Source organism: Nothoprocta perdicaria, unplaced genomic scaffold (genome assembly GCF_003342845.1).
Source record: "Nothoprocta perdicaria isolate Ctin4 unplaced genomic scaffold, notPer1 scaffold_38, whole genome shotgun sequence".
In the NCBI taxonomy this organism is placed as follows: Eukaryota; Metazoa; Chordata; class Aves; order Tinamiformes; family Tinamidae; genus Nothoprocta; species Nothoprocta perdicaria.
The window spans coordinates 4,015,122-4,029,192 of NW_020455621.1; the positions used below are offsets into that span (position 1 = coordinate 4,015,122).

The window sequence follows — 14,071 nt, forward strand, 5'->3', positions numbered from 1 at the left end:
AGTGCTGGCCCATTGACCCTGCCAGTGACCAGCTGTATCCAGCTGCCATTTGGATTTGCACTGCTGATCACAACTCCCTGAGCCCGGCACCCAAAGAGCCATATCTACCACGGAGAGCCCAAGCCCTATCTCAGCAATTTGGCTGCAAGGACACTATGAGGGGCTATGTCAAAAGCCTCACAAAAGTTAAGGTAAATGATACCAGTCCACAGACTGGTGAGGAATGATGTGTGCTCTTGGTAAAGCCATGCTAGCTGTTCATAACCACCTTCTTAAGTGGACAATGTACCTACACACTTTCACTACCTTAAAAAAAGCTTGACACCCACTCCTCTTCCAAGAAAGACTTTTTGTTATCTAACAATTTGTCAGTCTGTGAGATTACTTGTTACAGATGACCATAAAAAGGCTGAATTTAAGAATAAAATTGAAATGGAAATATGTATCATAAGTTTATTAGGAAAAAAGTTATATTTAAGACCATGTATTTGGCACTGCACTGAAGCAAAAGTATTTGAGAACAACTAAAGTGTTCAAACCCAGGTCACCGTGAATAATAAAAGGCTCTTTCAACCATTTTGGTTCCTTTTCTCCCCACACAATTTAGTCTAACTACAGGAAGCAAATCTGAAGATACGAGCCCTACACTGCACATAAACTAGAGCGAGAGTGGTCAGCGGACCAGGGACCGGACCCATCCGCTAGGAATGTCGCTCTTCTGCCAGGCAGAATGCTGGAATCTCATTAACACGAGCAAAGGTTGCTACTGAGAGGCTACAAGGACATGGTAAGACCATGGTAGTCGAAGAGTAAATGCTAAATTTCCCAAGAGGAACACTAAAATCCTGCCTTATTACAAACGTCCAGATGTCTGATTAAGACCATCGTTCTTCCCTTCAGGCAAGCCAGCTATTGCTTCTGACCTGAATGGAACAGATTTCTGTAGGATCCAGGAGAAAATGTATACAAATTCGTCCCCAGGGTGGATCAAAGTCAAGGGAGTTTCCTGCAAGTTGGATTGGTAACTTGAACTTCTTTATGGGGTGAAAATAAGTCAATCCCAGTTTCCAATTGGCAAGTTGTTTGTCCCATGCCTTTGCACAGTGAAGGGAAGGACACGGACAAGGAAACATTAACATACCAGTAAGATGTGAGTGGATCAAAGAACAGTTGCACTCAAGATTTTAACCTATAAAGGATAGAAAGCCTCACTGATCCTGATAAACTGCTGGATAAATGTTTTTGGCACACTGATAAGGGTAGAGGGATGGACTTCCACTGAGCACCCAGTCTAAGGGCTACCAAGGAAGCTTGCCACAGGTCTTTGATGAATAAATCAAATATTAGTTCAACAGTACTCAGAAGAATCACAGAATCACAGCTGTGATACAGCTCTTTCCACGGATAATATATTGTGCATAGTAATATCTCAAAGAAGTAACAGCACCTTTTACATAAAAATTCCAAACATATTTATCTAGTGAACAAGAAAATCTCAGCATCTCTAAGCAGTACTTCTGCAGATGTACAGTACTGTATTTATAAAGATATATATATATATATATAAAAAAGTGAATTTACATTGTGACCTGGTGCTTAGTCCAGCAGTGGGCAAACCCAGAGAGCAAGTCTTCAGGAGACTGAATTGCCTTTGGCAGGTGGCACGGCTGCACGTGGGGCCCGCAGCCGCGCCGCGGGCAGCCCGGGCCAGGGTTGAGCATTCCTTTAAGCAAGCACAGCATGCTTAGGTCATTCCTGCGAGATACAAGACACTTCCACATTTGCATGACTAATACAGTTTCGGTTTGCACAGGTCRCACACGTTGCAACCACCTCTCAGTGCCTTACAGACCCAGAGAAGGAAGGTAGGGCACCACACTCAAATCCYGTCCACGCTCCCGAACGGAGAAATCAAGCAGCACCACAGGTTCTGGCTGATAAAGTGGGGCCACACTTGGCTTGATGGGGGTTTCCTGAGCAGCTGGTCTCCACTGGTTTTTATTTCTCTTTATTTCTTGCTTTTCCGAATCAGCTGCTGACAGTCCGCCCGTAGGAATCACGCGGGAAGCAGGGCCGGTGCGTGCTGCCGGCGCTGGGGAGCAGGCTGCTACCACTTCCCTGGGATGGGCACGCCGCACTCGTACCAGCCCACGTAGTAATAGGGCGTCATGTGCCCAATGCGCCCGAAGGACACGGGCTCCTGGCGGTACTGCCGGTAATACCCTGCGGGGAGAAAAACGCCCGTTTGCACTGAAACATAAACACAGAGCAACCTGAGAAAGCACCCGAGGCCAGGAGAGCCAACCCCGCAGCCAAAAGAAAAGCTAGGAAGCAGTCTGCCCAGGGGCTTCGTCAGAAGGAGATTTACTAGCCCTGGTATTTGTCCTAGATCTTTCTCGAATGATTTCATTCCGACTCTTTATATTTCTTCTAGTTTTGACTGGTTTCAGCGTTCAAAATCTCTTATCCATTGCACAATTCTGTGATCTGCCAAAGAGCTTCTGCATTTCATGGTAAAAAGGAGTTGTATTTCAGCAGCATTTATGAAGCTGGCAAATCAGTTTAAATTTAGGAAGCACTCCAGCATGAAAAATACCATCAGATCGTATTATCTCATAAGAAGCAAGAATGTATCAATAATCAGCATATCACAAAACAAAAAGGTAGCACTTCTTGCGGCAAATATGAAGTTATGCCCTTTTGCTCCCTTCTGATAGCCTTTCCCTTCATCTGTACAAAGAATGYAACTGCTTAAAGCATTAAGAAAGGCACAGCATTCTTTTCTGCATAGTTTATGCACTGGAACATCTGAAATGTTGATTATGATGCCAATAATAAAATATCTGTGTATTCTGTATCTCTGTCTCCTAGACCACGTAATACACCACTGGATTAAATTCTTTTGAATAGAGAAATACTTTCCTGTGCTATATAAATGTCAGTGACTACTTCAGTTTCCTCCTGGTAAGGCCACCATGAAAAGAGTATTAACAAATAACTTAGTATGAAAACCATTAAAGCCACTTGAATAATGTGGATCAAATGATGTATTGAAAAGAGTGGCTGGTTTCCATGACTGGGTTCCTCCTGCAGAGCAAGCTGCCACTCTCCCGGCTATGGTAGTCTAGCAACTTATTCAGAGGAGCACCTTCAAGAAGAGAATTTCACCAGGATTGAAGTGATCTGTCAGGCCGTAAGTGCTGCAGTCTGACCTTAAATCACTAAATATTCTCCAAAGTGTCTTGCATTGAATGAACTGGTCAGAAACCATTTGCAAAGCCCTTGCTTGCATAGCTCTAGATGGTCATTTGATTCAGTGAAGCAGACCTCAGAAGTGAAAGTTTTCATAGAATTATATGTTCTTTGCTTTCCATTTTACATTCTGTTCCTGTAAGTTCTGTCTATTATATGCCCCTCTCTTTCTTCCTGTCCTTCTCTGRACACCCACAAACCTCTGCAGTTTGGCAGTCCATTAAACCACATGCAGCACTACCTCACAGGCTACTGCCTCGGCAGGACTGCCCGGAGAGCTGCCAGCAGCGGCTGCGGACAAGGAGGCCGCCTCTGGGCCCCACTTCCGTACCCCCAAATCTGGGCTGGGCAAAGGGCACCCGGCCAGCAGCCCAGTCCTGCGCTGCCGTACCTCGGATGGTGGGCAGGGCTTCAATGTAGGTCTGAGGTCCCGTTCTCCCATCCATGTGTGAATCCACAAACTGGCAGTGGTCCTCGCCCCTTCCCCAGCTGTCTCCGATGCTGTAGAAGGTGTCTGAGGAGTGACATGGACACATTATTTTACTCATCATTGCAGAWGGTCTTATTTTAGTTTGGGATGCTCTTCTATCGACAGGAAAGTAGATGTGTGAGAGAGCAGCTAAGTATTACAGCAACAAACAGCAATATATCCATGCATAAGCAATGGCTCAAAAGAGAGGCCCAGGAGAATTAAGGAAAAGAGAAATGTTTTCTAGCTCCGTAAGGAATATTTCCCACTTTACAAGTCCATGGACAGAGTCCATTGCAGCACAGATGTCAGGTGGAAGGAATTCCAACCACACCAGTCATCTCCATGTGTAATGAGAAAGTAAAAACAGTGCCATATGCCAGTGCTATTACTTTGACAGCAGTCCCAAATGAAAGCTCTAATAGATGGTGTGGGTTCTGTTTATTACATATGCAAACACTGTCTTCAAATAATGCAAACGTTGTGCCATAAAAATAACAAACTAGCACCGTCTAATAATCTCAGTAGTCTGAAAGTGCAATATGGAAAGTTTTTGTCATTCTCTCTCAGGAAATAGATCCCGATAAGAGTTGCTATTAACTCTTAAGCAGTACTGGTCACCCGGCAGGCAGGGCACCACCGTGTCCTACTCTCCGCTGGGATCGGGCATCTGGGCATCTCTAGGGCTCCCAGCTCTACCCCATCACATGCCACCATGGCTCATGTGCCTGTGGGGTGAGTGTTAGGCTTCCCAGGGAGATGTGTGGGGAGCACAGCTTTGCTTCCACAGTACAGAGCCCTCAGCTTTCTTAGTACATAAATGCATAGAGCGTTTCCTGCTTAAAGAGCTCTGCCCAAAAGCTAATGCCGAGGGACAAGCASAAGGCCATCAATGGAAAAGCAGGGTGGCCAGGCTCTCACTTCTAACCTTCTCAAGGGAAGGACTCCAAGATAACCATTGCATGATTCTTTCACAGACTCAGAGAGGAGTGAAGAAAGAGAGGAAACGGAGATGACATCAACTACTCATACTTCATAAAAACGTAGTTTTGCTGCCTACCTTTCAGGTCATCACTGAGGTAAATCTTGTACCTCAGTGAGTTGCAAAGAACCACTCCTACAAATTTGCGGTACCAAGTTCGTTTCACATACTGCTTGCCACTGCAGTCCGAGTAGGTGGGGTCATATTTAAAAGTGAATGGGATCCAGATAGGTTCACCACCTTGAAGAAAGAAATTAAGATTACGGACAGGTGTAAGCATTTTAGTCTGAGTTTTGTTGAGATTAACATTTCATTATGTGTTTTAAAAAGAAGTAGATGCATGTCCTTTCTATAAACAGATATCCAAATTAAAGAACAAATACTAAAAAAAAAGAAGGTTTAGGCAAGGAACCTGATAAAATTCCTTCTAGGCAGTAGTCAACTGTTAAAATGGTAAAGAAAGAAAAGAAAATATGACTGCATATGCTGAACTACAGTTTTAAGTAAACCAATAGTCTCACTGTTTATAGTAAGATCTCTGCTGTTCCCAAGGATAAAGATATATTTTTTCCTTTTTTAACAGAGCCTGACCTTAGGTCAGAYAATGACAGCATCTGAATAATCATTTGTATTTTAACACTAAGTACAAAACCTAATCTTTTTGCTAAARAACAGGTGTTAAAAATTCTGCAGGGAGTAACAGTCTATGAAATAAAGTCTACTCTTGCTATCTGATTAAAAACATGTAATGAGAAATCCACTTTCCTCTTTTGCTTTCTCACATTACATCAAAACAGATTAGATCACAGTCTAAGATGATACAGATCTTTTCTGAGGACCTCTGTTCAGAACGCTACTGCAGAAACAACTTTTAAACCTTATTGCGAAACATTCAGTGCTCTAATTGGCTTGCCTAAATGCTTGCTTAATACTAACCAAGGGAATATAACTTCTTCTGAAATAGCTCTTGTATTAATGTATACAGACTGATACAAAAAGCTCTCACTGTGAAAACTGGCTGGCTACTTTCTAGCTACTGTCCAGACCYTTGTTTTCATAGGGCTATTTTGAGGTAGTTTATAACTGAGAAGAACTTTTTCGAAGTGTAGCTTTGTTTTTTTGTTAATAATTCTTCTTTCTCACTAAGCACATGGATCAAATCTTACAAATGCTTGCATGTGAGAAGCATCAATTCACATCAGTAATCCTCAGAACACCACAGAAATAGACACAAATATAACTGGATTGACTTTAGGAAATTAGTCATGTAGCCAAAGGATTCCATGATTTTGGCCACAGTTTTGTCTTCAGAATAAAGCCGTTAACTACCTATTTCTAGTAGGCAATGTTGTTGCTATCAATAGTCTGCGTTTGTTCATCACTTTTGACCAAGTCCAACAATCCTGATTAATAAATCTAATACCTCCTGTAAGAGCTGAGCTGAATTTTCAGATGCTTGACATGTCCACAGGTTCCCAGAGTTCTAGTACCTSTTATCTCTACCATTACAACTGCATATTTCCTCTTTGTCCAGTTGAAGCAGAAATTAAAAATGCAATGATCATCACCTTCCAAGATCTTGGAAGGTTGTTCTCAACCTTGGAAAGTTCTGAAGTTTGTTCCTAGCACAAGGAAGGGAGCTCTCCTGATTATGGGCTGAATGTGCCATAAGACAAGCAGGATGTAAAGTTAGCCTGGAAATTCAAAGCAAGCTCGAGAGCTTCACTGTCTATCCTTCTCATTCAGCTCAGGTACAAATCACAGGATCACACAGAATCACAGAATGTTCAAGGTTGGAAGGGACCTCTAGCGATCATCTAGTCCAACCTTCCTGCTCCAGCAGGGACACCCAGAGCACGGGRCACAGGGTGGGGTCCAGGCAGGTTTTGAAGACCTCCAGAGAAGGAGACCCACAACCTCCTTGAACCCTTTTTTTATATTTACTTATAGGAATGTCATGATCAATATAATTGAGCAYTACAGCTAGATAAAGACTGATTACACCATTCAGTCTGTGCTCAGACAATTGAGAGACACGGATTCAGAAGCAATACAGTCTAGTACTTATATTACAGAGCAATAAAAGCTATTGTACCAGGCATAAGACTTGCCAAAATCTATAGACTAATGTATCTGCACAAGATTTCCTTTTTAAAGACCAGAAAAGGGCATTCTGAAATAGAAAATGCTTTGTGAATTAGCACAATAAATTTATTTCTGTTTMTGCCTAAACCTCTAACTGAAGCTCTCTGTTAACATGATTCAATGTTGTTGCTTTGCACCTTTAATGGACTTCTTTATGGAAAAAAATAACCCAGAATCAGACTTACCAGGTGGTCTAACAATGAGGAGGGGATTATCTGGAATGAAACAAATACAAAAGAAACATGTTAGTATTTTGTTCCAAACCTCATTCTATAACRGCAAATACATAACGCCACTCACAAAGATGTCAGCAAGCTCTGAAACGGATCCCTCCTTTCAGGAGTTCCTCGAATCAGGAAGACAAGTTCACTGCAGGGTCCTGCATATCCAGTTTAAGTAACACCTGCAGGCCTAATTTTCAGAGGGAAATGCAACCTACACTTTGTCTGCAAATCTCAGTCTCAGATACCCATTTTTAGCACAATTGTGTAGCGCTATTCATGAACATGTAAAATGTATCATTTTAACTCCTTTTATCCCAGTGGTAGAATTTCAGTAAGAGCCACCTAGAGAGCTTAGGGACCRCTGTCTAACACATAAACAGCTCTGCTCAACTTACATTGCTCTCTGTTTGAAAGAAAGAATAAAAGAACAAATGCAGAATTAGGTTAACTCAACTGTCTCTAAAGCATAAACATCTTTATATGCATTACATGGCATCTTGTGACTGGCCTTATTGAACACAAAATGCCTGGAGAAAAAGCACTATTTAGTCTTTGGAAAGAAAGATTCCAGGGTCCCTTTACTGTCTGATGAAATAGAGCAAAGGCTTTCTTTTCCCTTCTGGATATTACCGAGTGTAAGACCTAACATTTTCAATAAACTTAATCCCATGATCACCAGTCGCTGTCAAGAAATCCAGAGCGATAGTTAAAACACTGGCAAATATTTCTGCCAGCACAACRACTGTGCTAAGAATGAGCAGAAAAACAGAGTCTGGTTCATCAGCTCCAACCTTTCAATTCCACTGGAAGAGCGTTCTGAACTAGCCATCTCTCTCTCTCCTGATTTATTCCATCACTGTAACTGCACCACTTGGCTTTAGATTTAGCAACTGCTTTTGTATTTGTGCCAGTTGGAAAGCGACCTTCTCTTGCCACATGACACAGGAAAGATCAGAACTGCAAATACAACTGTAAATTTGATGGATTTAACCTGCTAAATACAGTTCACAAGGTGGCTGATTTGAAATGGAATAACAGGTTGGATATATACTTAAGCTTGTATTATTTCTTTAAAAAARTGTGCACATGTTATATAGGACCATTTATTTATCTTGCATCTTTGTCTCCTTTCTGTGAAGACTCATTTGTGTAGCTTTTAAAGGAACCTCTGAAGTGAGCAAAATAAACAGCATGAAACAAAAGGGGCAATGACAGGAACAGAATCCGCTAGTACTGCCAAAAGGGCAAAATTTGTAGTCCTTGAGGACCATGTATATTTTGCTCAAGTAAAGATCGAAGAATTTATCCCTTGTTATTCAAGAGGGCTGTGGGCTTTTGGCTCAGTGGAAGAAAATGAAAAGGATTTAAAAAAAAATCTCATTTATCATATTATTTTTAGTATGAGGTGTTGCTCTTAAACACTGTGAAAGAAGTCAAAAAAAGAAAGGAGAACTTTGTCCATCTGATGGAACAATCATTTCCTATATTTTTTACAGGAACAACCATTTCCAACTGTTCAGCTGCTCACAATTAGGGAGTTAATTTATTAAACGTCTGGTCAATCTATCAAAGACAATGAACTTCCCATTGCTTGTATATTTTTGAACATTAATAGTAGTTTAAATCGCATTTTAGATTTTACTTCCTGTTCCCCTGATGATCACCTTAATATCACTTACATTTTCATAGTGGTATTAGGAGTGCATATTATTTTCCTAGCTTTACTGAAAACAAATGATTAACCTAAAAATAATCTCAAAGCAGCAAATCTGGGATGATCATCATTATTACCATGCCGGTTTCAATTTGTGACCTGCCTCATTCATTGCTACGAAGTCATCTTTGAGATGAAAATAACAAGCAGAGCATACCAGATTCAGTGATAAATGAGACCGAAGAGCTAACAGGTCCATAACCAAAGGGATTCTTTGCTTGGACTTTGAAATAATAACTGAAACAAAAAGAGAAGGAAAATAAGATTAAAACATCTATTCCACAGCAATGGCTAGATTATAAAATACAAACAAATTGCAATATAAAAATTGGGTGAGAATTAAACCAGTGCAATTCACTGAGTTCAGATGCCCGCTCCAATAAATGCAGTTAGATACTCTGTCAGGGAGAGCTCTCACAGAAAGACATCACTTTTTGTTTTCCTTTTTTTTTTTCAGCCTCACTTCCAACAAGCATGCACAATTATATCCACTTTCAGTTGGAACAACCCATAATAATAGAATAGAAGAAAAAGTTGCAGGGAAACAAATTAATCTTGGCCATGGCAGTTTAAAGCTAGACTAACTCCCATGAAATCAGTGGTGTAAGTTGCAATGTAAAGCTGGGTCAGATTTCTCTGAGATCAGAAAGAACCAAATCCTTTGACCTTATCTTATAAATTCTACAGGCATTAAGACTCCCGTCTTTGAATGATATGAAAAAGCTTCATACGTTGACTTACTTACCATTTGGGTGATGAATCTCCACAGTATTTACTTACATCACATGCTTAACCCRAAGTGCAGGAGTAGCCACTAGAGAACCATTCTTTGCTTGAGAGAAGCAAGATTATTCTGACACTTAGTGTGCTCATTTCCACACACTGCGGGTATTTTTAGTTGGTGCCTACCCTGACCGTTTTTTCCAGACTAATGTGTTCTTTGCTTACATTTTAATTTTTCTAGACCAACAGAAACCAACTGGAATTGAAGACCACTGTAAAAAATTCAAGCATAGCATTTTTATAAGAGTCAGTATCAAAGTTTTCCTTTCTTGCACGCCTGCTCAAATTAACTCTTGTAAAGAAATCAAGAGAAAAATACAATGACCATGCATCTCTAATACCCACACAGCATTGGGAGCTCGACACAGGCTCTCACCCCAAAGCAGATGTCTCCAAAGGAGCGGTGCCCACGAAGGCCGTGCACAGCCCACGCACTCAGGGAATGAGGCCCCTTCCTGCTCTGTCTCCCATGGTAATTTCCCTTCTGAGCCACAGGCCTGACACTCCTCAGCTTGAGAAACCAGGGAAGGTTGCAGGTTGTGACTAAATCCAGATGGAGAGGGGCTTGGCTTATGAGGAGCACAGATTGTAGCTTTCCAGGGAAGCCAAGGAAACCCTAGTGGGACCCCACGGCTCTCCGTCAGCCAGCTGTCCTTCCTGAGACCGGTTGGTCCTTGCTCCCTGACATCCCTGCCCACTCCTCCTCTCGGGCTCCTGAAACTGGCTCCTGAGAAGAGCTGAACACTGATGAAACTAATCACACCGATAAACGGGAAAAGACCTGTGAGAGCTAGCCTGCTTTTTCATTAAAAAGATTGCCTTCTTTTCATGCAAGGTCAACTGGCTGCGGGGACCGGAATATCCCGAGCCGCCAGTGGCTGACGTGTCACCTCTCCCCGGTGCCAGGCCTGGAGCACTCACATGGTCGGAGCCTCTGCAAGGACCCACCCCTGTCCCCACACAGTGACGAGGGTCCCCTGCATCCCTGCTGCATCCCATGGCTCACGCTGGTCTTGGGCACTTGGCTCTTCCGAAGAGCTCAGCTGCCAAGGGGCTGCTTTAGCTCCCTGGCTGCCCTTGCAACCAAAGGACACCGGAGCCAGCGGTGTGACAGGCTCCTTCAGGCCTCCCTCACCTGGTCGCATCTTTTCCACTCGGCTCTAGSCAGGGAGCTACACGACGCCAAACCCAGGGACTACTACCCGGCTGCTGCTCCTCACACTGGCTCCTGAAAGGACCACAGGGCAGCTTAACACCACACTGATGTAGCCCTGCACGTGGTTTAAATAGAGCAAAAGCGCAGGAGGAGAAAAAGTTTTCCAGCCTAGATCTTTGCTTTTTTTTGTAATGATTCAAAGCATGATGATGACAACTGTATGAATCACCAGCTTTTTGTTGCTTCCCAAGAGGTAGCACTGATAATTAGATAGCATCTCTGCAACACAGTAACACCTTGTGTGTGAAAATTCCAATGTTCTTCACATGCTAGTGTTGATACTAGCTTCAAAACATTCCCAAGAGATACAGGAGGCACACGGTTCACATTTAATACAGGAGAATGTAGCCCTAGATGGCCTGTCTCATGCTCAAAATTCTTCTACTTAAGTGGGGAAAAAGCTTGCAGTTGTATATCTAATATGTAACGCAGTAGCTTGTAATAGATGCAAAGAGGGCAACTGCATTCAGGTGCCCACATACAGAAAAGGCCATTGGGRATATAATCGCTCGAGCTGTCTTGACTGTCAGAAAAAAAAAAAAAAAACAGTGATGAAATTAGGAGTATTTTTCTTCACTACACAAGAGAAAATAGTTCCTAAGCCTTCTTATAGACAAGAAACCTTTAGCAGTGTGAGAAAGAGCGCCAGGTTTCATGACTTGCTGATTTGTGATTTAGCCATAGACCAGGCTATGACTACTGTATTAAGAATGTTGATAAAACACTGCAGGCAGGCTGTATTTCTTCTTCAGACATGACAAATAAAAAACAAACTGCCAAATCCTTCCCAGATCCAGGCAYTGAATCCAATTTCATTGGTCAGAATCTTTTATCTGCTTTATAGCCGCTGATTTTGCCAGGAAATATAAAATCAATGTAACATAGCTGTTCTTCATGACTCAATGAAGAAATACATAAAAAAATAAAATTTGTAATGTAGTAACTGATTGTGCTTTGACAGGACTTTGCTTAACCAGAATTGTAATGAGCTTTCATCTATAAGCAGAAAAAAAACACAACTGCAGCAAATGCAACACAATGCATTGGTTACTTTTCATACGTGCAAGAAAAGCTTTTCTTCCTAAAAATAAAGCTCCTTTGAGATGCTATATGCTACTTCTACTGAAGTGTTAAAAAAGGACAAAACAAACTGTAACATAAAAATGAGTAAGTACTATTTTTATTCATTTAGACTGTGACTAATGGTATCACCATACCTGCCACTTAGAGCAAAACAGAAGATTTTATAACCTAATTCCAAGCATCGTCCTTCTGTTGGAAATAAATCGCTTGTACTCATAGCTAGGAAGTGAGCTAATCGCTCAGCGCACTAACTGCAGGAGCAGCTGTTTTCAGGCAGCGTGCTAGCCACAAATCATTGCCGCGGCTGCTGGAGATGCCTGCTTACACGAAGCCTTTCCCAGCCTTTCTCCGGGGCGGCGGGATGCTGGCGCGAGGGAYGCGCAGCTGCAGAGGCAGCCCCCGCAGCCGAGAGCAGGCTGACAGGCTAATGCAGAGCATCCTTCTGCATCAAAGCTAAGCTGCAACTAGATGTATCACAAACCTTTAAAAATGGATGTAATAGCAGGCCCCAGAGCTGTGCTGGGAGAGCAGATTCCTGCAGAGCTGTCGTGAGGCAGGTGTGGGCCACACAGCTCCGCTACCTGCACATGTGCAAGGCTCATTCCCAAGTCAGCACCTCTCCTGTTTTGTGCTGCTCYGGTGGCACAGAGCAACCAGTTGCGGATTTGGACACTTGTTGGATATACTGCTGCTTTGCTGTAACGGGGATATAGAAAGGAAACAGGAATTCTCACTACATCTGGCCCCCAGAGGCAGGACATCAAGCCACTGTTTGTAATTGCGAGCCCTGAGTGATGTTTGAGAACCTCTGTGAAAGACCCCGAACAAGGCTGGAATTAGTAACAGGCAATCCAGGATCAAAACAGCCCCGAAGGGAATGAAAATCCAGTGCAAAAGGAAGAAGGTTTGACGAGACATGGAGATATGGCAGTAAAGGGTAAGCGTTTTAAATCATGAGATTACCTAATCACTCCCGTGAGGCACTGCCACAGCTTTCTGCAGAAAAGGTGGAAAAAGCCTCACTACTTTCAAGAGGGAGTTTGAAATGCCAAGGCTGCCGTTTTTAAGGTTTAACAMAGTGTTTGAAAATTTAGGGGTTATATTCACTTTCCCAAGGAAGCAGCTCCTGTGCTACTAAAGCCAACCAGAGTTTAGCTAACGGAAAAGCCTCCACTAGGCAGATGGAGGCTAAACTAAGCCTGAAAAGAAATCTTATCTTATATGTAGATTTTTGTTTTATTCTGTAAAAGTTAAATACTAGGTAGAAAAAAGCCCAGGATGTGCACAATTTGAACTGTAATTTTGTGTAATGCTCTCCTCAAAGTGTTTTCCAAGGTATGGTGACWGCTTTAAGTCTTCTGGAGCTGGTTTCTGCTGAGATACTAACCGTTTTCTGACAGGCCACAGACTGAACCACCAATAACCCCTCATATAGAACAGGCAGAATCAGTAGCATCTGTGTACAGTAAATCTGACTTAATCAGAGATTTCTCACAAAATGCATTCACGATGCAAACACATAATTTTTAGACTAACATTAGACCCCAGGCCATATTTTCCTAATTAGTCATGGGGCTCTTTACTAGTGGTTAGGGAGTTATTTTTAAGATGAAAAATATGCAATCAATTCTGTCTGTGGATTTGGAGAATGAAAATGAGATGGGCTGATAAACACAATTTTCCTGCTGAAAAGAGCCCTCCTATTCCACCACAGACCCCACATGAAGCTTTATTTCTCCTGCTGAGGGCATAATAGAGGCCAATGTATTACACTATTCTTCAGAAAGATGCTAGGGAAATAATATGCTTAAGCAGTGTTTGAACTTCCCTACTTTGAAACTCAAAATTTGGCAGGGGAGTCATAAAGTTCACGGATAAGACTTTTGCTGCTCCTATAAAAAATCCCTTCAGAATCAGCCAGTCCGTGAACTTCTGCCAYGCAGAGCTCTCACACCTCTCGGCAGATGTATGGCAGGCTGGCAGCTCCGCTCCCCGCTGCTTCTCCCCACACCGAGCACAGCTCTGGGGCAGCAGCTGCAGGGCCCCTAGTGCACCTTCACTCCAGCTGCTCTTGCCAGTGACCTACAGCCCTTGGAATGTGGGACACAGAGAAGCACGAGCTATAGTGGGCATTCCACATTGTCCATAGGGATCGCGGGAGAAGGATGTGTTGCTGTGAGGGGATGAGGGGCTGGGTCTGGAG

General features: G+C 42.6%; 1 protein-coding gene across 1 annotated transcript in view; it reads right to left on the reverse strand.

The window, feature by feature from the left end:
- Positions 1-924: 924 nt before the first annotated feature.
- The window catches only part of FNDC1 (fibronectin type III domain containing 1), a 46,584-nt gene continuing 33,437 nt past the window's right edge, over positions 925-14,071 (reverse strand). Inside the window, exons 16-20 of the mRNA XM_026044726.1 lie at positions 8,944-9,023; positions 7,034-7,063; positions 4,782-4,943; positions 3,644-3,766; positions 925-2,223 (exon numbers count right to left, since the gene is read on the reverse strand). Of these exons, the coding sequence (XP_025900511.1) occupies positions 2,108-2,223; positions 3,644-3,766; positions 4,782-4,943; positions 7,034-7,063; positions 8,944-9,023 (511 nt within the window). The 3' untranslated portion in view covers positions 925-2,107. The remainder of the gene's footprint in view (positions 2,224-3,643; positions 3,767-4,781; positions 4,944-7,033; positions 7,064-8,943; positions 9,024-14,071) is intronic.